General features: G+C 42.2%; 1 protein-coding gene across 1 annotated transcript in view; it reads left to right on the top strand.

The window, feature by feature from the left end:
- Positions 1–4070: 4070 nt before the first annotated feature.
- MSL3 (MSL complex subunit 3) overlaps positions 4071–26187 on the top strand; it is a 46636-nt gene continuing 24519 nt past the window's right edge. Inside the window, exons 1-5 of the mRNA XM_015819337.1 lie at positions 4071–4206; positions 12676–12758; positions 13326–13421; positions 14089–14186; positions 24501–24592. Coding sequence (XP_015674823.1) covers positions 4108–4206; positions 12676–12758; positions 13326–13421; positions 14089–14186; positions 24501–24592 — 468 coding nt within the window. The 5' untranslated portion in view covers positions 4071–4107. The remainder of the gene's footprint in view (positions 4207–12675; positions 12759–13325; positions 13422–14088; positions 14187–24500; positions 24593–26187) is intronic.

The raw sequence follows: 26187 nt of genomic DNA, 5'->3' as shown, positions 1-26187 counted from the left end.
ACTTCTCTGTAAATGCAGGCCTGAGGGAGGTGATCGTCTAATCCCTCTACAAAGTATTGAAGCAGGGAGTGTTCGGACCACCCCTCTATTCGGCCTGCTAATTTGCGGAACTCTCACAGGTACTCCAGGGCAGGCCTCCCAGCTTGTTTTATTTTGTGAATTTGTCCTGCTGCTTTGAGGCCAATGGAGGGGTCCTCAAATCGTTCTCTCAGACTTATTAGAAAGAGGTGGGGATCTTCCAATTCGGGGGCTTGCTCGCTATATAAATTATTCAGCCATTCAGCTGCTTCTCCTTCTAGGTTGGATACCATAACGTCGACCAAGGCACCTGGGTCCGGATAGTGGCAGGCCCAGTGATTCAAGTGAGAGCATCCTTGGTTGAGAAAAAAAATCAGCTTCTCTGGGTCTCCATCGAAGGTTGCGCTGAAGGCTGGTGCAAACACTGGCTGTTGTGGCCCCCACTGGGGCTGTTGTTGCTGGCCCCACCCTAACTGCTGGTTCCATGGCTGCTGGGCTCTCTGCTGCTGACGTGGTGCTCCCAGTTGCTGTTGGCCCCATCCTGCCTGCTGATTCAACGATTGCTGGGCTCTCTGCTGCTGGGCAGCAGGGGCTGGTGGTGCCCACTGCTGCTGCAGGCCTCCCAATGGTGACTGGACATGCTGGGCCTCCCTCATCTGCAAGCTCACCAGGTGTAGCTCTTCTGGCTTTTGCATCACCTCAAGCTGCTGCAAGGCCTCTATTAGCTGTGGTAAGCTCAGTTGCTGCTGATCATCTATCAGTGGGGGGTGCCACCCTGCCCATTGCTGCAAAGGCCTCAATTTGGGATTCCCTCCGTCTTCAGGACTGTGACTCACCATTTCTGCTTTTGAAGTTTTTTCTCTCAGCTGGGAAATCTGCCAGATTCCTCTCTCCCCTGGCTTGCCGGCTGTCGCTTTCCCCCCCCCCAGGGAAACTGTTGCAGCCAGGGGGCTGGCCTCAGACAAACTTTCTTTCTCTATAATGAGATCTTCTCCGAATCTTTACCAGCTCCTCTCAAGCCTAGAGGCAGTGGATGGAGTTCGGGACCCCAGGTCATTTTAAAAGGAGTTCAGATCTAAGCATGATGTCATGTGTCTGATTAACGAAACACTTAAAAGGACTTTCAGGCATAATTTTTCCTAAAAGCATTTATTAAGGTTACAGAGACGTCAGTACAGCATGGTGGAATTGCTTAGATCTGGCTTCTTTTCCGTTACACATATACATTCTAAGCATTTCCCCTCCCTTATTTTGGGGTCATGGTTCACATCTTCCAATTAACTTGGAAGATGTGATTTACTTCCGGTTTCTTTTCCCCGGGCTATCCTTATTCTCCTCCCTTTTTCCCTGTTGCCTGGTTTAACTATAAAAATACCAGACAGTTCTGCATATTGTCAAAGCAAGAATATACAGTATTTGCAGCATTGACAAAGTATTTGTGCCCACCGGATAGGTGTGCAGTCTCCACGGTCAAATGTAAGTGGTGGTCATGTATTAAGTGGCATACCCAAGACCCAAAGGAGATGGAGCACATCTTGTTTGAAAAGAATAATACAACATCAGACTCCTGTGGAAGGGATAACTGTAATTTGGTGACTCTCACAGTCAAGAATGGCAGTTGGTTCCTGGAACAAAATAAATGGGAAAGACGAAATTGGATGTTTGGGATAGGAATAGATGCCGACGGCTACGATCCAATATCAGAGGTAGAAATCAAAATTATAACTGCAACCAAAAGATCAGAACAAAAATCATTATTTTGGTCATATTATGAAGAAATGGAGAAACCAAATATTCCTGAAATACCTAGATATGTAACCAATACCTTTGTTAAGTTAGCTGAAGATATTGCCTATACTTTAAACGTGTCCAACTGTTTTGTGTGTGGTGGAACAAATATAGGAGAAAAATGGCCATGGGAGGCACAAGAGTTAAATTATACCAAGGTACTAGAAATGTCTGAGAATAGTAGTTTAACCTATACGAGTGGGAAAGATGGCAATTGGACTCTCACTTCCAACCTGGTAGGACATGTATGTTACTCAAGGAACAAAACAGAATCTTGCGTAGCAGTAGGTAACCTCCTATTCACAGGGATTTGGGAAAACGGTAAATGGTGGTCTGGAACCAACGAAACCACTAATATGGATCATTATGCCCTTACTAACGTATCTGGGATGCCATATCTAAAAGACCCCACAAATACCAGTTTCCCTTGGCTAGCCCTGGATGGAATGTATTGGATTTGCGGAAGAATGGCATACGGACAACTACCTAAGAACTGGTGTGGATCTTGTGTATTGGGAATAATTCGACCAGGATTTTTCCTGTTACCATTAAAAACTAAGCAAATTCTTGGTGTTCCCATCTATGATGAAATTGGCAATGTAAGACAAAGAAGGGAACCAAATGCATACACCCAATGCGTAGGAATCACTTGGCAAGAACATGAATGGCCACCTTGCCACATTATCCTAGTTTATGGCCCGGCTACTTGGGCTGAGGATGAAATGTATGGATACCGTACCCCTATTTATATGCTCAACAGGCTCATTAGGTTACAAGCGGTGGTAGAGTTAATTACTAATGAGACTGTGCAGGGACTAACTGAATTGGCCAAAAAAAATGTGAAATCCAGGACATATATTATGCAAAATAGGTTAGCCTTGGATTATCTGTTGGCCAAAGAAGGAGGGGTATGTGGAAAATTCAACCTAACAAAATAGAAATAGATGAAAGTGGAAAAGTGCTGAAAGACATAACAGACAGAATGGTCAAACTAGCTCACGTTCCGGTACAAACCTGGAAAGGATTTAATTTGGAAGACATATTTTCAGGAAGGTGGCCAAAGTTACCAGGCCTACAAACCATCATAGTTATAGCAGTCTTGTTCATTCTAGGATGTATTTTGATTCCTTGCTTACTCCCCTGTGTTATAGCAATGATTCGAAGAATCTCAGAAAGTACAGCCCAATTAACTGCAAAACATGAAACAATGTTAGCTTTATGGGAATATAAAATGTTGCCCTCTAAAGATCCTGAATTGGAGGACAAATGATGGAAGTTTAAGCGAGAAAACTTCCAAAGGGGGGAATAATGTGGAATAATGAACAATTACTAAAATAATGATTTGTCTGCATAATTACTAGAATAATGATGTGTCAGGAATAATGCATAATCACTAGGAAAATTCTGTGTCAGTAATATGTGACTAACCTAATGCGCATTGCACATGGATACAATGTATGTNTAGCAAACCCTCCATTGTATACCCGTGAGAAACGAACCTAATGTATTACAATGTGTATTTCAATGTGTATTCCTTTGTTCCTGAGAAAAGGAAAGTATAAAACTGAAGTTTGAACCCGCCCTCAGGGTTCAGAATTGCTTGTCTCTATTGCTTCTGAACCTGCGCAATAAATCTCTCTGCTAAAACCCTCTGGAATTCGTAAAAGTCCTTTCGTTTTCCACAAGAATTTAAAAAGGATGTTGAAACTCTGGAAAGGGTGCAGAGTAGAGCAACAAAGATGAATGGAGTACTGGAGGCTAAAAGATACAAAGAACACTTGCAGGGATTGGGTATAACTAGTTTAATGAAAAGAAGGGCTGGGGTGACATGATAGCAGTGTTCCAATATTTGAGAGGCTGCCATAAAGAAGTGGGGGACGGTCAACATTCTCCAAAGTACCTGAGGGCAGAACAAGCAGCAGTTATTCTCTCAAATGGAGACGGTGCTGGCTCTTTATTTCAAGGGTGATGGGATCTCTACTTCGTACACAGCTTCAAATTTGGATTTAGACTAAGACTGTATTTTCATGCACGCTTCCGAGGAAAGAGGCGGCCTTCCTATGGTCCGAGGTAAGCAGTTTGGGACGACCGATTCTCAGGACGAAGGAATTCGCCCAACGCTCAACGCAGAACGCCGCACACGAAGATAAAACAGTCCGTTTCTCTTCGCTCGCGCAGGCCTGCGTCTCGAGGACGCCTTCCTCGCAGAGTATTAGCAGGAGTTGGGCGGCCCGCGCTGCGCCTCCCTCTCCCCATTCCCTCGGGGGCGTGGCTAGCTTTGCCTTTCGCCATGATGAACAAATGACCTCGCGGGGAATGAAATTTAAATTCTACAAAGGCGAGAGAGTTCTTTGCTTCGAGCCGGACCCGACCAAGGCGAAGGTGCTTTATGATGCCAAGGTGGGATTTCTCTGCTTACTGTGCGGCCCTTGTTTTCCCACGCGTCAACCGCTTCCTCCTAACGGAAGCCACCTCCTTCTCTGTGGCGCTTCCGGGCGTTGTTTGTGTCGTTGTTGCCACTTGCAAGGCTTCTGACAGGAGCTCGGAAAGAGGAAGCAGCTCTCTTCCATTTCCGTTTCTCCTTAAAAAAAAAAGTAGGATTTAAAATTATTAACATTGGGGTTTCTTCTATTTTGAAGCGGGCGCTGCATGCAAACGTACGGCGTCGGATAAGGGAAGAGATGGCCCTGAGTGAAAGACAGCTTCTTTCTCTCTCCATCCACGCCTAATCGTATTTGTTGCAAAAGTGCCACAAATTCTTTTAGGATGTGCATTTACAACTAGTGTGATCCTCAGGCATAAGAGTAGTAAATGGTTGGTTACAATAGGCAAACTCTGTGTGCAGGTAACAATTTGATTATTTTTTATTTTCTGATGAGTGTGAGATAAACACGTTCTTCGGTTCCTAATCAGAGGCAAACACTTGGTAATGAGGTATTTCTGTTTATAGTACAGTCCAGCTACAGTGCCAGTTTAATGCACACAGCTGAACTGCCTCTGACATTTCATGCCTGTTTGCTCAATAGTGTATACCGATATTAAAACTGCTTTCAAATATAGAATGCCAGGTTTTTATCTCTTCTGATTAATTGAAAATAGATTTTTTTATTTTTATATTTATTTTTGTGCACTGGCTTAAAATCTATTCAGTACCAATGCCATTTTTGCTGATTATGCAAGCTTTTTTAAAAAAGGAAGTGAAATTTCATTTCAGAGTATTGTGGTTTGTACTTGACTATATTTGTACAATATTCTTAAAATTTTGCTTAATCATGGTTCACCAAATAGACCACCCATGAGTTATGTGTATCACTCCATAAGATTTTGGGGATAAAATTCAAGGGCAAAATAATTGTCTTTTGTGGTGGCATTGTTATGGAATATAATATAATAGAATAGAGCTGGAAGGTACCTTGGAGGTCTTCTAGTCCAGCCCCCTGCTCAAGCAGGAGGACCTATACCATTTCAGACAAGTGACAGCCTCTTCTTAAAAACTGCAGTGATGGAGCGCCCACAATTTCTGAAGGCAAGCTGTTCCACTGGTTAATTATCCTCACTGTTAGGAAGTTTCTCCGTAATTCCAGGTTGCTTCTCTCTGGTCAGTTTCCAACCATTGTTTCTTGTCCTGCCCTCTGGTGCTTTGAAGAATAGTTTGATGCCCTCTTCTTTGTGGCAGCCCCTCAAATACTGGAATACTGCTATCATGTCCTCCCTATTTCTTCTTTTCTTTAGACTAGCCAAACACAAGTCCTCAGCCATTCTTCATATGTTTTAGTCTCCAGGCCTTTGATCATTTTAGTTGCTCTTCTCTGAACTTTTTCCAAAGTCTCAACATCTTTTTTGTAGTATGGTGACCAAAATTGGCTGCAGTATTCCAGGTGTGGTCTTACTAGGGTTTTATAAAGCGGTACTAATACATCGTATGATCTTGATTCTATGCCTCTGTTTATACAAGCCAGGATTATATTAGCTTTGTTGGCTGCTGCTGCACATTGCTGGCTCATGGTTAAGTGATCATCCACTAGGACTTCAAGGTCCCTCTCACAGTTACTCTTTTTGAGCCAGGTCTTGTCTAATCTGTACTTATACCTTTGATTTTTCCTGCCTAAATGTAAGACTTTGCTTTTCTCCACATTAAAATTCAGTTTGTTGGATAGGGCCAATTGTTCAAATTTGTCTAAATCATTTTGGATGCTGAGCTTGTCTTCTGGGGTGTTGGCTATTCCTGCCAGTTTAGTGTCATCTGCAAAATTGATAAGTTCCCCTTCAATTCCCTCATCTAAGTCATTTATGAAGATATTGAAGAGTACTGGGCCTAAGATGGAGCCTTGTAGTACCCCACTGCTTACTTCTCTCCAAGTGGATGTAGTACCATTGAGGACTACTCGCTGAGTACAGTTTGTCAGCCAGGTACACATCCATCTGGCGGTGATGTTGTCTATTCCAATTTTTTCTAGCTTACTAAGCAGGAAGTTGTCAAATGCCTTACTGAAATCTAAATATAATATGTCCACAAAAGAAGAAATAGTGGTGATATGATAGCAGTATTCCAGTATCTGAGGGGCTGCCACAAAGAAGAGGGGGTCAAATTATTCTCTAAAGCATCAGAGTGCAGGACAAGAAACAATGGTTGAAACTGATCAAAGAGAGAAGAAACCTGGAATTAAGGAGAAACTCCCTAACAGTGAGGACAATTAACCAGTGGAACAGCTTACTTTCAAAAATCATGGGCGCTCCATCACTGAAGATTTTTAAGAAGAGACTATACAGTCACTTGTCTGAGATGGTATAGGTCAGTGATGGCGAACCTTTTAGAGACCGAGTACCCAAAAACTGCCCCACCCCGCCTCACCCCACCCACCCGCAGGGCCACCCACCTCCAAGGCCCGCCGCAGATCGCCATCATGCGGCCCAGCAGCACCATGGTGGCCACACCCTCCACCCGTGCTCCACAGCATCATCTGTTTGCGATGGGGCGCAAGGGCGGAGTCTCATCCCCACTGCCCGCTGCCATGTCCTTGGCTGTGCTGCTCCAGGCGGGCCGTGCCTGGGGGCGACTCTCCTCCGGGGGGGCTGCTGGTGTGGAGGGGGCCACAGGGGGAGGCGGGGCTGGGGCGACGGCACGTGTGCCCACAGAGAGGGCTCCGAGTGCCACCTCTGGCACTCGTGCCATAGGTTCGCCACCACTGGTATAGGTTCTCCTGCTTGAACGAGGGGCTGGACTAGAAGATCTCCAAGGTCCCTTCCAGCTCTATTCTTTTCTAATTCTAAATGTGTCCCTTTTTCCATTTTTAGTACTTGTCCTTTTTGTCTTTCAGTTTGTCAGAGAGACCTTTGTGCAGCCATGCTGGTTTCTTCTTAAATTTTTTCTTTTTCTTTTTCAGTGGTATTGTGCCTGACTGGGCTTTTATGATCGCCTTTTTCAGAGTTTCCCACACTTCTTGAGTTATTTTCCCCTTTAGGATTTTCGTCCATGGAATCTTTCTTAGGTTCTCTCTGAGTTTGTTAAAGTCAACTCTTTTGAAGTTTAAGACTCTGGTTCAATTATTTTCTATTGTTTGTTTTTGCATTATATCAAATTTCAGTATGACGTGATCACTTTCACCCAAGGTTCCAGCAACTTCAACTCTCTCTATCACTTCTTTATTAGTTAGAATTAGGTCCAGTATAGCTTTACTTCTAGTTCTCTCCTCTACCTTTTGGATGATAAAGTTGTCGGCTAGGTTGGTTAAGAATCTGTTTGATCTCCCACTTGCTGCAGAGTTTGTCTCCCAGTTAATATCTGGATAGTTGAAGTCTCCCATTTCTACCGTGGTATGCTTCCTACATACGCTTGATAACTGGTTGGCAAAGAGTTCATCTATTTCTTCTGATTGGTTGGGGGGGCCTGTAATACACACCTATGGCAATTTCACTTTTTTCCTTTTATATCGACCCATATACATTCTGGAGGGATTTTATATTTGATCATGTGCATTTCTGTAGATATGTAGTGTTCTCTTACATATAGTGCAACTCCCCATCCTCTTTTTGTAGATCTATTTCTTTTGAACAATTTGTATCCATCCATCAGTACATTCCAGTCATGGGTTTCGTCCCACCAGATTTTTGTAATGCCAACTATGTTATACCCACCCTTGTGTACTATTGCTTCTAGTTCAGACATGTCAAACACAAGGCCAGGGGGCCAGATGCGGCCCGCGAAGTGGTTTCATGTGGCCCGCAAAGCCATCCTGAAAACAGGGAACAGCCCCCGCTGCCTTGGCCCTGGCCCAGGCCGGCTGGGAGCCAATGTACAATTTTGTGGTAGCCATCTATGCTGAAACACATTCAGTCTTAGCTCCACAAGACCGTCTGGAAACAGCAAGGAACCAGCCCTTGCCGCGTCGGCTCAGCCCCCTAGGTGCATGCTGGGGAGGTGTCACCCTTTGTGTGGAATGAAGAAATGCACCATCGCCTGGAAGTGGCCAGGAATCGCCTATTTCACATATCCGGCTTGATGGGCTCTGGGGGAGGGGTTTCGGCAGGCAGTGGGGCGCTCTCCTCACAGCGCCGAGAGGCTGAGCTGGACAGCGCGAATCCAAAAGAAACGCGAGGCCACCCAGCTCCCAGCCTGCCCGGTTTCGGCAGGCAGCAGGGAGCTCTCCTCATAGCGCCAAGAACTGAGCCGGGTGGCACGAATCCAATGAGAAGTGCAATGCTGCCTAGCCCCTAGCCTGCCCAGTTTCAGCAGGCAGCAAGGTGCAAAGCTGGCAAGCTTTGCACCGCCTGGCTCAACCTCTTGGCTGCCCGAGGAGAGCATCCCGCTGCCTGCTGAGACTGGGCAGGCTGGGGGCTGGGTGGCATTGCACAGGTAACGTTATTCTCATGCTGCTCATGGCATCCCCTCCCCCAGAGCCCACCAAGCCAGATATGTGAAGTACGTGAGGGCCATTTGCTGGCCACTTCCAGACGATGGTGCAGTTCTTCATTCCTCATGAAGGGTGACACCTCCCCAGCTGCATTTCTTGCCTGTTTTTCTCCCTCCCTCATCTCAAATATTTTCCTACCACTCTGTACTTAGGAAGGAAAGAAGGAAAGAAGGAAAGAAGGAGAGGGAGGGTCTGAGGGAAGTCCTGCCTTAGTCCTGCCCTGCTGCCCTTTCACCATCCCCTTGCCCCCTCCTCCTGGCCTATCCTGGGGGACTCCCATCCTATTGCTAAGGAAGCTTTGGATACAAAGCCGGTTCTCCTCCCATGGAGAGGGAATGGGCCTCCCTCTGACTTTGCCCTCGTACCCATCATGAGCAACCTGGCTAAGGAGAGCAAGCACAGCAGCAGCAGCCTTGAGGAGGCGGTAAGTGCAGCTGAGCGCCCCCTTGGGTAAGTGGGACTGGGCTTGGTGCTGCGGGTGCTCGAGGGCCAGGCTGGGCATTTGACCTCTGCTGCCCAGGGCTTCGGGCAGCCCGCACCACCAGTCCCCCCCACATGGCCTGAGAGGAACAGTGAGGCTCCTCCAGTGGACCATGCCTTGGCACTTGACCTGGTCCCACCCCCTTCTGCAGAGACCTTCAGATCTATCCCACTCCTGCCCAGGCACCCACAGGCACCCTTGACGCAAATGATGTAGAGCTGGCCATGCCCACCCAATAGGCCGCACCCACTCCATCCACACCCACCTAGTAGGCTGCACCCACCCTGGCAATACCCACCCGGCCCCCCAAGGGCAACCGCAATGTTGATGCGGCCCTCAATGAAATTGAGTTTGACACCCCTGGTCTAGTTCATCCTGTTTGTTCCCCAAGTTTTGAGCATTTGTATATAAGCATTTAAGACTTTTATGCCTGTCCATGGGTATGTTTCCTGCATCTACTGATTGTTGTTTGAGTGTTTCTTTTTTCTTATCACTCCCTATCTCAGCTGAAGGTTTGTGTTGCCAAACGTTAGCCTCGAAACCTTAATGACTTGGAGAAGATCTGCAAAGAGGAGTGGGACAAAATCCTTCCTGAGATGTGTGCAAACCTGTTGGCCAACTACAAAAAACCTCTGTGATTGCCAACAAGGGTTTTGCCACCAAGTACTCAGTCATGTTTTGCGAAGGGATCAAATACTTATTTTACTCATTAAAATGCCACTCAATTTATACCTTTTTTGAAATGCATTTTTCTGGATTTTTTTTTATTGTTATTCTGTTTCTCACTGTTAAAATAAACCTACCATTAAAATTATAGACTGATCATTCTTTGTCAGTGGCCAAATGTACAAAATCAGCAGGGGATCAAATATTTTTTCCCCTCACTATATGACTGGTTTTGTGTTCTAGAGATTCTAAAAATTGGTCAAACTTCCCCCTCAATTTTAGTTTAAAGACCTTTTGATAAATTGGGCCAGTCTTTTTCTGAGTACATTTTTCCCTGTTTTTGTGAGGCGTAACCCATTTCTTGCCTAGAGTCCTTTTTGTAGAAAATGCAGTCCATGATCCAGGAAACCAAAGTTTTCTTGGCGACACCAACCCTTTAGCCAGTGGTTTATTTCTAGAATTCTTTTTTCCCTCAATGGGGGTTGGCTTTTTGTTGGGAGTACTGATTTGACAATGGAAGTAAACATTATAGGCTTCCCACATTCCATTCCACTCTTAGTGTCTTGGAAAGTAAAAAAACCTCTACAATATGTGTCCTAGGTGTATATAGAATGCAGCACTTTAATTGTGGTTTAATGCATCATATGCACCAATAACAGTCTTTGAGGGGCTACAACAAAGCAAGATTCACTTTCATGATAAATACACTAATTACAGTCCCCACCAATCCTTTTCACAAGAAATTTTTTATTCTTATGATCTGATGCTTTAATAGATAGATAGATAGATAGATAGATAGATAGATAGATAGATAGATAGATAGATAGATAAGCATAATTTAAAAATAAAATGGTTTAACATATACCTATTTTTGTAAAATTGAGATGTTCACTTGACTGGTGATAGTTATTTGATAAAGATTTGAGCATTGTAATAGAGCTTACTTGTGCAGAAGTGCCCTGTATTCTACTGTAACTTAAACTGTGCAATTGAGTTTTGATTTTGCAAATTGGTATATATTTTAGTCACAATATAAAAAAGATGTTGAGACTCTAGAAACTAGAGTTTAGAGAAGCGCAACAAAGATGATTAGAGAAGCTAAAACATGAAAAATGCTTGCAGAAATTGGGTATGTCAATAGTTTAATGAAAAGAAGGACTAGAGGTGACATGATAGCAGTGTTCCAGTATTTGAGGGGTTGCCATAAAAAAGAGGGTTCAATCTATTCTCCAAAGCACCTGAAGGCAGGACAAAAAGCAATGAAGAGAAACTCATCAAGGAGAAAATCAACCTAGAACTAAGGAGAGGTTTCTTGACAGTTGGAACGATTAACCCGTGGAACAGCTTGCTTTCAATAGTTGTGGGTGCTCCATCACTTGAGGTTTTTAAGAAAAGATTGAATAATCATTCAATCTGCAATGCCTGAATTCCAGGAACCACTTCATATGGGCCAAATATAGCGTGCAAGGTTTCAAATAATAAAGTAGGATGATAAATAAGGGAACAAACATCCAAAATATTTCAAGAGGAAGCAGTTGATTTCTACTTTATCTTGAAGGCTGAGCTTGAAGAGGAGTAATGCTTCCCTTACTGCAGCGATCTCCAACCTTTGCGGCTTGGTGACCTGGCTGGGAGGGAGAGGGGAACCCGGACGCACAAGCAGTGGGCTGGCATGCATGTGCACACTGCTCAACTTGTGGAAGTTGTGCTGTGTGCATGCATGCCAGCCCGTCGCTCGCGCAAATTGAGCTGCGCATGCAAATATGCTGGCCCACTGCTTGAGCAGACCAGTTCTGAATAAACCACAGCCTGGTAGTGGGCCAGGGGTTGGGGACCCCTGCCTTACTGGATTTCTGTCATCTGGCTTGCTTGAGAATGAAATGAAGTAGAGATAATACGGATTTCAGAACAGGATTCAGTTTATATATGGTTAGCCAATAATATAGATGTGTTAATTGTTCATGAGAGTTTTCCAAATAAATGGTAGTGAGTTTTTAAAGCAAATTGGTATTATTTCTACTTTTTGGGGAAGAGGAGTTAATGAATTTCTTAAAGTAGGCAAGAAATCAAATTTTGAAAAGTCAGTGACAAGTACCAATTAATAATACATATTTAGAATAAACGTATAACTGAAAAACAACTGACAATTTATATTCACAGATAATTTCCTGTTGACAATATTTTTGGACCCATTTTATAGAATATGACACAGATCACAATAACACCAAATATCATGTAGTGATATCATTATGAATATATTGCTGTGGCAGGCTGTGTGATGTTATCACACCTTTGCCCACTTCAATTACCTATACCTTATTGACTTCTAAAGCAGAGGTCCTCAACCTTTGGGGCACTTGGCACTGGTTCCATGGAGAGAGGTTTTTCTGTGGACTGAGGGTACGTGGTTTTGTGTGCCACCTGCATCCTGTGGATGGGGCTTTGCTTGTTTGTGCAGACCGGTTGCTGGCATGCCGCGGCCTGGTTCTGTCCACGGACCAGGGGTTGGGGACCCCTGTTCTAAAGGAAGTAAATACCAAAATACCAAAACTCATTACAGTTATTTATTTTAATTTGTTGCATATTGAGATAGTTTATTCCAGGCAGTTTAATTTTTTTGTAATAGATGTTATTGCATCCAATTACTGCATTTAATCTCTGAAATATATTTAATCTTTTAAAATGAAGTGGTGGAATATGTTTTTAATTACTTAGCTTAGACTCCTATGTTGTAAGACAATGAAATGTAAATAATAATAATAACAATGCCTATAAAAATGTTTGTGTAAGCATGCATGTGTTTGATTTTAGATTGTTGATATTGTTATTGGAAAAGATGAGAAAGGAAGAAAGGTCCCAGAATATCTGATCCATTTTAATGGTTGGAATAGAAGGTGAGCATATATTTAAATAAAAACATAGAATATTACCAACTAGGAGAGAATTAGTAATTCAGATATAATTCATACTACTCTAGATGAAGCTTGGACTCTAATATGTTCTGATTGACTTTAAAAATGATTTGGAAGCTTCTGCTGGTACAAAGTGTTGCTAAATCATAAGTCCTTGATAGTTAATCTGCAAAGTAATCTGTATAGTACCCTGGTTGCTAGCATGTTTCTGACTTGAATTTTAAGTTATATGAAATCTTGATTCAGCAGATTTTATATGCAAATCAAATTTCCATCTCAGCATCCCCCTCTAAAATGGTGGCCTTACATAACTGGAATGAGGCAATTCTGTTAATTTTATCTTAATTTTACAAAATCCCCAGGTGGTTTGTGCCATTTGTATAGTGACATCAATGTTCAAATGATAATAATCAAGGACTACCTATATTAATGGAATCCATAATGTATCTTACCTGCTCAGTACAGAGTGCCACTTCAGATTAGTTGGGAGCTTAGGAGATATATGCACAGTAATAATTATTTTATTATTGTTTTTTTTAAACTACTTAGTTGGGACAGATGGGCAGCTGAACATCATGTACTTTGTGACACTGATGAAAATCGCAGATTACAGCGCAAATTGGCAAGAAAAGCTGTGGCTCGCATGTAAGGATCAAATATGGTTAACAGGTTTTTTGAAATAGATTAAGTCATTTTCAAATGACTTAATTTCAGTATCAGCTGTAATGTTTTTAATTTTTAATCCTGGATATCTGGGGTAGCTATCTATATGTGCAGATGATTTTTCCTGGTTTTTTTAAATACAATATTTTTACTCTAAAATATTTGGTGCCCTTATAAAGTCACATGTTTCTGTTATAATGGCAGGAGAATCATTTCTGATTACAAATTTTATAAAATGGGGAGAATGCTTATTAGTAGCAGGTAGAAAAACAAGACAGGTTTTCCTTTTTTGCTGTTTTTATAGAAGAAGGAATTACTTGATCTCTATATCCTGCTGATTTATTTTTATTTTATTAATTCTTAAAATAATGGTTTTAGTTTGGCTTAGATAGGATGATAGAGATTATTAGACAAAAGTAAACTAGGCTCTGGTCAATGGTAAACTATAGACTGGGAAAAAGAAGATATGTTACCGTAATATGTATTGTGTATGAATTGACCGCTATATATTTGAAATCTATGTTTTTTATGTCAGAGAAAGAAACACAAATATGCCCCATTTTTGAAATGCTAAGTTTTACTTTTACTGCTTTAAAGTAGGTGAAAAATCATGTTAGCTAAATAGTAGCCTATCTTCAATTTTCTTTAGGAGAAGAAAAGGAAAGAAAGGGCGTTGCAGATTGCCAGGTGTTGATTCTGTACTGAAGCTCCTTCCTACTGAAGAGAATGAAAGGAGTAGTGAAAACTGTAAGTTGGCATATAGGGGATACTTGTGCTATCTAATAAAAAATTGTAATAATTAAATATTACTATAGTTAATAAGCAGGGAAATAATTTAAGTTCTCTTCCACAGATACTTGCAACTTAAAAGAAAAGTTGATTAAGGTAGTTGTAGTATAAAAAAGACAAATATAAACAGATATATTGAATATAGACCATGGATTTTTTTCTCCCTTTTTAATACAGTATCTACTAGGATAATTGAATTTAACCAGTACATTAAAAATACTAAAAAAAACATACTAAATATACATTCGGGGATTCTTTTTAGGTCAGTTATTTTATATATTATTGAACTAAGTGTCCTTTAAAGAAGTTTCACAAGGCTTCTGAGTTCAGGTTTTGAAAGTGAATGTATAGAGGGAATTGAAATTGCCGGAACCTTGGGTGAAAGTGATCATGTCATACTGGAATTTAATATAATGCAAACACTAGCAATAGAAAACAATCCAACAATGTCTTAAACTTCAAAAGAGCCGACTTTAACAAATTCAGAGAGAACCTAGGAAAGATCCCATGGATGAAAATCCTAAAGAGGAAAACAACCCAAGAAGCGTGGAAAACCCTAAAAAATGTGATCACAAAAAGCCCAGACCAGCACAATACCACTGAGAAAAAAAACAAATCCAAGAAGAAACCAGCATGGCTGCACAAAGATCTCTCTAACAAATTGAAAGACAATAAGGACAAATATAAAAAATGGAAAGAGGGGCACATAACCAAGGCCGATTATCAGCAGACAGCCAGAACATGCAAAAAAGAAGTCAGGAAAGCAAAGGCTCAGAACGAACAAAGATTCGCAACAGAAATCAAGGACAATAAAAAAAGTTTCTTCCAACATATTAACAACAAGAAAAAAGTCAAGGAAACTGTAGGCCCACTAAAGAGTGAAGATGGCAAGGAAATTACAGGCAACAGGGAGAAAGCAGAGCTGCTTACCTCATACTTTGTGTCAGTCTTCACACAAAAAGAAACTATAGCCCAACATACCAATCCCCCCACTGCAAACGACACACTAGAAACAAAAATTAAAATAAGCAAGAAAATGGTAAGAGAACTACTATCTGACCTTGACAAGTATAAATCACCAGGACCCGACAGATTACATCCCAGAGTTCTGAAAGAGCTGGCAGATGTTATCTCAGAACCGTTGCCCCACATCTTTCATAAATCCTAGAGCACTGGGGAAGTACCTGAGGATTGGAAAAGGACAGATGTGGTTCCCATCTTCAACAGAGGGGAAAAAACGGACCCAGGAAACTACAGACCAATCAGTTTAACATCAATACCTGGGAAGATCCCAGAAAAGATAATCAAAAAAAGACCTGTGAACAACTAGAAGCAAACAAATCATAACTAGTAGCCAGCACAAGTTTGTTAAAAACAGATCATGCCAAACCAATCTTATCTCATTCTTCGATAAAGTGACTAAACTAGTAGACCAGCAAAATGCAGTGGGCGTAGTATACTTAGATTTCAGTAAGGCATTTGATAAAATAGAGCAACCTACTCCTTGGTAAGCTAGAAAAAGGTGGAATAGACAACATCACCACCAGATGGATCTGTAGCTGGCTGACAAACCGTACTCAACTAGTAGTCCTCAATGGCACTACATCCACATGGAGAGAAGTTAGCATTGGGGTATCACAAGATTCCGTCTTAGGCCCAGTACTCTTCAATATCTTTATAAATGACTTAGATGAGGGAATTGAAGGAGAACTCATCAAATTTGCAGGTGACACTAAACTGTCAGGAGCAGTCAACACCCCAGAAGACAAACTCAGGATCCAAAAAGATCTAGACAAACTTGAACAATGGGCCCTATCCAACAAAATGAGTTTCAGTGTGGAGAAAAACAAAGTCTTACACTTAGGCAGGAAAAACCAAAAGGACAAATATACGAAGAACGGCTGCGGGACTTGGATTTGGCTAGTCTAAAGAAAAGAAGAAATAGGGGAGACATGATAGCAGTATTCCAGTATATGAGGGGCTGCCACAAGGCAGAGGGGGTCAGGTTGTTCACTAGAGCACCAGAGGGAAGGACAAGAAACAATGGTTGGAAACTGGTGAAGGAAAGAAGCAACCTGGAATTAAGGAGAAACTTCCTGACAGTGAGGATAATCAACCAGTGGAACAGCTTACCCCCAGAAATCATGGGCGCTTCATCACTGGAAATTTTTAAGAAGAGACTAGCAATGACGTGTCTGAGATGGTATAGGTTCTTCTGCTTGAGTAGGGGGCTGGACTAGAAGACCTCTAAGGTCCCTTCCAGCTCTATTCTATTCTATTTCAGGAAAAGAATCAAAGCACTAAAATATCCAGCAAAAAGTAGGCTTTCGTCAACAAATTATAGCAGATGGATAAGTTAGGTTTATTATTTTTTGTTCTTTATCTATATATCCTACTACCAATTAAGTTAGCTTACAGAAACAAGGGGATACATGTAACAAAACAAACAATAATTAACAATTTAAAAGGTAGCTCACAAGTGATTAGACCACAAGTGCTCAGTAGAATAGCCAGGTCTTAAGCTATTTATTTATTCATAAAAGTTATATGGCTGACCATCTTGTACAATATAGTCTAAGTAGCTAACAATCATCAAACCACTATATGTAAAAACTAAAAAACAGTAACCCCATCTTTCCTTTTATTCTCTGGAAAACTAGGAAGGTTCCCTTCTGAAATACTTCCCATTCATTCCCCTTTTCCTTCTGTGGACTTAGCCCTGGTGGCACAATATTTAGAATGCAGTATTGCAGACAAACTCTGCCCACAGCCAGGATCCTGATTGGCTCAAGATAGATTCAGCCTTTCATCCTTTCGAGGTCAATAAAATGAGGACTCAGATTGTTGGGAGCAATATGCTGACATTTGTAAGCTGCTCAGAGAGTGCTGTTAAGCACTATGGAGCGGTAAATAAATTTAGTAAAATAGCTATTGCTATTTTACATGCCAATTATCCATTTTATGTCTCTTGCTCCTGTCTTCCAAGATCATTCCTACATATAATTATAAATTGACATCATTTGATAGAGGGGACCTATCCTGAGGGAGGAGGTGGGCCCACAGATAACATGGCATCCCACTTTCCTGGTCATAGCCTAGGTAGTGATTCTTTGTTTTTCAAAGCCATTGCCTATGCCCTCTGCATTAAGCAGCCAAAAAAACTCTGGCCATGTCTTCCATCTGTTGCTTTGATTGGAGCTGTAATCCAGAAGAACCCCAAGTTACCTGCTTTTTAAGGTGGGGATTACTATATCCACCAGGAGCTCAAATCAAAGCCAAAATAAAGTTAGATTTCTTAACAATAGACAGAATTCTGTCTTGCAGAACTTGCTTTGGACTTTCCAGACATCAGGTCAGGATTTTCATAATATTCTAGCTTGACCTGGGATGGCAATATACGAGGGCAATTTGGAAATAAATCTCCATTTGTTTATCAATGACAGACACTCGCAGATATAGAACTTTTATTATACACATTAGAAAACTACAACATTAGACTTCCGGTTTTATGTAGCAGCTGAGGGATCACGGGGCTCTGCACCCTACGGCCGATTTCTGCCTGCCATGGGACCCTAAATGGGCCTGAAGTTGCCCCGTAGAGGCAACATAGAAGGAGGGAAGTCCCGCTGACTACAGAGAGATGGCGGTCAATCCGATCGGTTTGGAAAAGCCCTCCAGAATCCGGCAAGAGAAAGGCTAACTTAACTTTCGAGTGTAGCCCAAGCTACAAGCAACCAAGGTCCAAAAGTACTACTTCAAGTTGACTGTAAACAATGTGTTTGGAACTGGGTAAGAACAGTTATTTTCTCTCTTCTACTTGAAAATTGATTTCCTGGAAGAAAGAAAAACCAAAGAAACAAAAAGTGTCCGAAAGTGAGAAGGAGGGGGACCTTTGCCCCATCCTCCTGCAGATGGAAGCGGCAAATTAAAATTTTCAGGGGGAACAGAAATATACTGAAATGAAAAGAATATAAGACTTTATTTGGATAAGTTTGAAATTGGTGGAATCTTTTAAGATTTTCCTTTTATGTCATGAAAATAGAAGTAAACAATTGTCTATTACTGACTGGTGCTGACATCTATGGTGGATGAAAATATACAACAGCAGCTGCTCTATTACAGGGACTGGGAAAGCCAGGAAAAGATAAATTTGATTTTGGTGATCTTCAATGTCTTAATAACAGAGAACAGCTGTGACAAAAAGAAAAAAGAAAAAAAAACATTTTGGGCTATCTACAAAGTGAAAATTATAAACTCTTAAAAAAAAAAGAATTGACCTTTCTGAATTAGAAATACCCACTCAACTGTGACTCTAAACCTGTCTGCAGAGAAAGGAAAACCCTGATTTTTAGCTATCATGGAAAACCAGAGGTCTGCAGAAAGAATATACCAAGAAAAAATAAATACTTTCCAGAAGGAGATCTATGCTATGTTGCAAGTAATCCAAACAACAATAATTTCAAAGCATGAGGAGATTAAAAATAATTTTGAAAACATAAATGAACACATCTCCAATTTAACTTTACAACATAAAAATTCTCAGAAAATAAAAATAGAGAGTGAGCAGAAAAAACAGACAGCTAAATACAAGACAGAGGAGAGAAATTTCAAGATGGAATTTAACAATACAAGGAAGTATGACTTAACCCAGATGTAAAAAAATTTACAGGAAACTCTGGACATGGAAAAGACAAACTACACTTTAAGATTACAAAATAAGTTTGAGGACAAGAAAAAAGATTTGGCAAAATGGATTTTGCCAGGAGAATTATGAGAACTTGAGAGACAAAAAATAATAAATAAAATCAAGAAAGAAAGAAAAAGATTTTCAATGAATATGAAGGGGCGAAACCTTCCTATAAAAACATCTCACCCGTTTTGCCTTTTGTACCTGCAACAACATTTATAAGATTATGGGAAGATTTTTTGATTCATCAAAGTATATTGAACAGGAAAGATGTTGGGCAAAAAAAAAAAGGCTAAAGTGAGAATTAAGAAATTAGATCAGGGGTCCCCAACCCCCGGTCTGTGACCAGTACCGGGCCGCGGCATGCCAGCAACTGGTCTGCACAAGCAAGCGGGATGCAGGCAGCACACAAAACCATTCCCCCTTTGGTCCACGGAAAAACCTCCACGGAACCAGTCCCTGGTGCCCAAAAGGTTGGGGACCTTCGAATTAGATGATGGGAATTACCAAAGAGAGTATTTAAAAATTAAACATTTGTTTGAATATGGTTAAAGAAATAGAAAAATGTTGAATATAAATGAAGATTAGTTTAAGAGGGATGAACCCCTCAAGTAACATAGTATGTCTTTTTTCTTCTTTTTTTTCTGTTTGGTTTTTTGACATGAGAAATATAAAAATGTTGGGATGTTTATATAAAAGAAATGTTTTCTCTGTTTTGTCTTCTTTTTTTTCTTTTCTTATTTTTCTTTAAGATATGAGAAATGTAAAAATATGATGGCTTGTATGAGAAAAAAGACTTAAATACTTAAGTGTAACTAATTTTGAGAAAATTGTAACCAGTAAGAATGCTTTGAATATTATGGGGAAAACAAATTTAAATAAGAATTTTGTAAACAGGATTTATGACAAGGCAATCAAGATGATCAGTGAAAAGAAGCTTTATATTGATGTGGTTTTATTTGCAGAAACATGAGAAAAATGTCTATATTTGATTGTCATTTATTTAAATAAAAACTGTATTAATTAATGCTGGGAAAGATTGAGGGCAATGGAAGAAGGGGACGACAGAGAATGAGGTCGCTGGATAGAGTCACTGAAGCAGTAGGCGTGAGCTTAAATCAGAGGTGTCAAACTCAATTTCATTGAGGGCCGCATCAGCCAGGGTGGGTGCAGCCTACTGGGTCGGTGTGGATGGAATGGGTGCGGCCTACTGGGTGAGCATGGCCAGCTCTACATCGTTTGCATCAAGGGTGCCTGTGGGGGCCTGGGCAGGAGTGGGATAGATCTGAGGGTCTCTGCAGAAGGGGGTGGGACCAGATCAAGTGCCAAGGCATGCTCCACTGGAGGAGCCTCACTGTTCCTCTCAGGCCATGTGGGGGGGACTGGATGGTGGTGCGGGCTGCCCAGAGCCCTGGGCAGCAGAGGTCAAATGCCCAGCCTGGCCCTTGAGCACCCACAGCACCAAGCCCAGTCCCACTTCCCCAAGGGGGCGCTCAGCTGCACTTACCTCCTCCTCAAGGCTGCTGCTGCTGTGCTTGCTCTCCTTAGCCAGGTTGCTTATGATGGGTACGAGGGCAAAGTCAGAGGGAGGTCCATTCCCTGTCCATGGGAGGAGACCCGGCTTTGTATCCAAAGCTTCCTTAGCAATAGGATGGGAGACCCCCAGGATAGGCCAAGAGGAGGGGGCAAGGGGATAGTGAAAGGGGAGCAGGGCAGGACTAAGGCAGGACTTCCCTCAGACCCTCCTTCTCCTTCTTTCCTTCTTTCCTTCCTTCCTTCCTAAGTACAGAGTGTGGGAAAATATTTGAGATGAGGGAGGGAGAAAAACAGGCAAGAAATGCAGCTGGGGAGGTGTCACCCTTCATGAGGAATGAAGAACTGCTCCATCGTCTGGAAGTGGCCAGCAAATGGCCCTCACCTACTTCACATATCTGGCTTGGTGGGCTCTGGGGGAGGGGATGCCATGAGCAGCATGAGAATCAACATTACCTGTGCAATGCCACCCAGCCCTCAGCCTGCCCAGTCTCAGCAGGTAGCGGGGTGCTCTCCTCACAGTGCCGAGAGGTTGAGCCAGGTGGTGCAAAACTCGCCAGCTTTGTACCTTGCTGCCTGCTGAAACTGGGCAGGCTGGGGGCTAGGCAGCATTACACTTCTCATCAGATTCATGCCACCCAGCTCAGTTCTTGGCACTATGAGGAGAGCTCCCCGCTGCCTGCCGAAACTGGGCACGCTGGGAGCTGGGTGGCCTCGCGCTTCTTTTTGGATTTGCGCTGCCCGGCTCAGCCTCTCGGCACTGTGAGGAGAGCGCCCCGCTGCCTGCCAAAACCCCTCCCCCAGAGCCCATCAAGCCGGATATTTGAAGTAGGCGATTCCTGGCCACTTCCAGGCGATGGTGCATTTCTTTATTCCTCACAAAGGGTGACACCTCCCCAGCATGCACCTAGGGGGCTGGGCCGACGCAGCAAGGGCTGGTTCCTTGCTATTTTCAGACGGCCTTGTGGAGCCAAGACTGAATGCGTTTCAGCATAGATGGCCACCACAAAATTGTACATTGGCTCCCGGCCGGCCTGGGCCAGGGCCAAGGCATCGGGGGCTGTTCCCTGTTTCCAGAATGGCTTTGCGGGCCACATGAAACCACTTCGCGGGCCGCATCTGGCTCCCGGGCCTTGTGTTTGACATGTCTGGCTTAAATGGACTCCAGAAGATGGTAGAGGACAAGAAGACCTGGAGGAACGTTGTCCATGGGGTCGTGATGGGTCTGAGACAACTTTGCAACTAACCACAATTAATTTAAGGTTGGCAAAAGAGAATATTACTGGAAGAAAAGGAAATCAAGTAAAGTTATTATATGGACTATATAGAATTATAGAAATTAATTGTTATTGATTGGTTTTAAACACTAACCCAGACAACATGCTGTTTACCAAATATTAAGGTGTATGTTAAAAATCAATAAAATATATTTTTTTAAAAAAGAAAACTACAACATTACATTACTGTTCGACATAATTGCCATTCAAATTGAGGCACTTGTCATAATGTCTTACAAGGTTTGAAATTCCTTAGTAGTAGTTACTTGGCCCCAAATCTGGGCGATGGGGGGAAGGGGTTATCAAAACGTCCTAACGAACAGCTTCAAAAGTTCTTGGGTGTGTCTAGTGGTGTGCAGATAAGCATTATCGTGAACCAATACCACACCGGAAGTCAGCATGCCCGAATGCTTGTTATGGATGGCTTGTCTGAGTTTTCATAACATTTGATGGTCGAACTATGCTCCATGAACTTCACTAGCAGTACTCCTTTGGCATCTTCACATTTGGCAGGATTTTCTATGGCAGGGTTCATTTTCAATTGATCTAGCGGATGAGTCAACTGCAACACAACCTTCTTCCACTCTTCACTGCCTATTGAACTACTACACATGGTGCCATAGGACGGGCGTTGCTTTCCCCACCTATTTCTCACACATGCTCAAACGGGGATTTATTTCTGAATTGCCCTTGTATTAACATACTGATGATAACTTGTCCCAAACTAACGGATTTCTTCTGTAGTGGGTTCCTATGCATGGTAAGTCTTTGGTAAGCTAGAAAAAGGTAGAATAGACAACATCACCACCAGATGGATCTGTAGCTGGCTGGCAAACTGTACTCAACGAGTAGTCCTCAACAGCACTACATCCACATGGAGAGAAGCAAGCAGTGGGGTACCACAAGGTTCCGTCTTAGGTCCAGTACTCTTCAATATCTTCATCAATGACTTAGCTGAGGGAATTGAAGGGGAACTCATCAAATTTGCAGATGACACCAAACTGGCAGGAGTAGCCAACACCCCAGAAGACAAACTCAGGATCCAAAAAGATCTTAACAAACTTGAACAATGTGCCCTATCCAACAAAATGAGTTTCAATGTGGAGAAAAGCAAAGTCTTACATTTAGGCAGGAAAAATCAAAGGAACAAGTACAGATTGGGTGAGACCTGGCTTAAAAACAGTAACTGTGAGAGGGACCTTGGAGTCCTAATGGACAATCACTTAACCATGAGCCAGCAATGTGCAGCAGCAGCCAAAAAAGCTAATACAATCCTGGGTTGTATAAACAGAGGCATAGAATCAAGTTCACGCAAGGTATTAATATCATTTATAAAACCCTAGGAAGACAACACCTGGAATACTGCAGCCAGTTTTGATCACCATATCACAAAAATATTGAGAGTTTGGAAAAATTCAGAGAAGAGCAACTAAGATGATCAAAGGCCTGGAGACTAAAACATACGAAGACGGCTGCAAGACTTGGGTTTGGCTAGTCTAAAGAAAAGAAGAAATAGGGGAGACAGGATAGCAGTATTCCAATATTTGAGGGGCTGCCGCAAAGAAGAGGGGGTCACATTATTCACCAGAGCATCAGAGGGCAGGACAAGAAACAATGGTTGGAAACTGATAAAAGAGAGAAGCAACTTGGAATTAAGAAGAAACTTCCCGACAATGAGGACAATAAACCAGTGGAATAGCTTGCCCCCAGAAATCATGGGTGCTCCATCACTGGAGATTTAAAAAAAAAAGGCTAGACAGTCACTTGTCTGAGATGGTATAGGTTCTCCTGCTTGAGCAGGAGGCTGGACTAGAAGGCCTCCAAGGTCCTTTCCAGCTTCTATTCTATTCTATTCTATTCTATTCTATTCTATTCTATTCTATTCTATTCTATTCTATTCTATTCTATTCTATTCTACTCTATTCTATTATTTCATGTTGGAACAACTACTTTCCTCATCCATAGTAACTAAAGCTACCTGCTAAAGAAGGAGTGGAATCAAGAGAAAACAGTGTTTGTAGTGCTTAAATGCTGTAGGCTTTCTAGTAGGATAGCATAATCGATAGTATCAAATGCCAGTGAAACCAGAAGGAATGTAGTTCCTCCAGATACAGACCATTATTCACAAGGGTGCCCAGTGTTGTTTCCCTTCCAGATCAAGTCTTAAACCATATTGAAAAGATTGGACTTTGACCAGGATATTGCATGGTTGGATCAAGAGATGATCTGTTTAGAAATGATTATGTAATCATTTTTGTCAAGACTGATGGCACTATCCCTTTCTTAAATTTTTACCATCTCCCAAGTTAATCACATATTGTTCATCCACACAATTCATTGATCCAGCTTGCAGAAAGCAGAGTTCATGCTCTAGAAGAGCCCACCTGCTTCCTGCCTGCTCCACAAGCTCAAAAGAATGTCAAATAATCTTACAAGATGTAAGTGATTTGTCATACCTATCTAATGCTTCAGTCATTAAAAATGCTTCAAAATCACAGTAAAGTGCTGCCCAATATTATACTCCCATGAAACCAATTCAAATTTCGGAATATTCTACAACTTGGAAGTCTTAGACTTCCAATTCCTATTATTTATTTTGAATTAAATAGCCTAAACATTTTTGTGGTTTGTTTAAATTGTGTAATTCAGTTAGAACCTCTAGTTAATATGCTGTCTTGATTTTGAAATTTAACTTTTGTTTGTCAAATATTCTGTTAAATATAACATTGTGACAAATGTGTTAAATGTCAAAGGTAATTCATTTTTTTAAAACAGCTATAAGTAGTTCTTCTGATGATGATAGTGATGAAGGAACAGAAGAGGAGCTAAAGAGTGAAGAAAGTGACATTGATGAAAAGATAGAAATGGTATGTTTATATAAATTTTGTCAAAACAATTTAAGTGTAAAGAATGAGAATAATAATTTTAGAGTGGATAATTAAGCTATATAGATGCTGGTGAGGAAAAAAGGAAGCTGTTAAAAGTAAATTTGTTTTATAAAACAAGTCTCAATAAATCATATGATTTTATAAAACATTTTCAGGTTCAAAGTATATTGTTAAAAATATAGGTTAATATAGAGACATTATAACATTTGGGTTAAAATGTGCTAGTAAGTTGTTAAATTAGTCAGAATTACAGGTTGTCCTTGACTTACAACCAATTGATTAGTGATTGTTCCAGGTTACGATAGACTCAATATTATGAACAGTCCTCAAAATTATTGGCTCGCAGTGTTCTGTGGTCACATGACAACCAGCTGCAGTATCCTACAGTCATGGCAAAAATGCCTATTGCATAAGCTGGATTTGAACTTACGACCAATCATATGATTTGCTTAACTATGTGATTTGTTTAACAACTACAGTGATTCAGTTAAGGACTATCATAAATACAATAATTAAACCAAGTCCAGTCACTTAATTCAACTTATGACCAAACGACTTACAACCAAAATTCCAGATAATAACAAGTCTTAGTAATTTTAGTTTGAAATTACAAATATATGAACATTTTTCTCCATAAGGCAATGTTTATTATCTAATGTCAGATCAAATTTGCATTATGGAATATGTATACTTACCGTGTTTCCCCAAAAATAAGACCCAACCAGGAAATAAGCCCCAGCATGATTTTTAGCCTAGTATAAGCCCTACCCAAAAAATAAGCCCCAGTTTCGAGCCCCCATGGCTGGCCGCCCGCCAACTCTGTCCCACCATCTGCTTGCAAAGGGGCAGGCAGCTGCACTGCACATCCAGCAGCCTAGTGCCGCTGCCACAAGGTGAGGCAAGGCAGGTGATGGGTGGAGCTGCCCCACGTGTCCCATACCTGAGCACCTCAGGCCCCTGCAGCCAGGCCACCCACGCTCTACCACCTGCCTCGCTTTATGACGGCGGCACTGTCAGCAGCCCCATCCAGCACAAGCCGCCAATCCACCCACTCCCACTGTCTGGTTGCTCATGGCCACAATATGGCAGGAGGCCACTTACTGGTGTCATCACCACGAGCTGCCTGTCCCATTGCGGACACGAGCAACCAGATGGTGGGACGGAGTGGGTAGGCAGCCATGTGGGCTCTTGCTGGACGGGGCTGCTGCTGCTGGTGCCACTGTGAGGTGAGGCAGGTGGTGGGGTATGAGTGACCTGGCTGTGGGGACCCTGAGGTGCACGGGTACATGGGGCAGCTCCATTCCCCCGCCACTTGCTTTGCCTCAGCTCATAGCATGGCCTCCTGTCCCACTGCAGCCGCGTGCAATCAGACAGTGGAACAAAGTGGGCAGCCGGCTGTGCGTTGCGGCCAGCAGGAGCCCGCCTGGTGGTAGCAGTGCTCCCACTTACCAGCGCTGCACAGACTTCGCATCCCCAGAGTGTGCTGGGCAAGGGGCTAGCGAGCTGCGGCTGCTGCTGGACGCCTTTGGCCCCCACGCACTAGCCGCCTCCCGTACATGGAAAAATAAGACATC

Source organism: Protobothrops mucrosquamatus, unplaced genomic scaffold (assembly GCF_001527695.2).
Source record: "Protobothrops mucrosquamatus isolate PMUCROS unplaced genomic scaffold, P.Mucros_1.0 scaffold900, whole genome shotgun sequence".
NCBI classification, from domain to species: domain Eukaryota; kingdom Metazoa; phylum Chordata; class Lepidosauria; order Squamata; family Viperidae; genus Protobothrops; species Protobothrops mucrosquamatus.
Note: the sequence above shows the minus strand (reverse complement) of the source record. Positions and strands in the feature narration are given on the sequence as shown.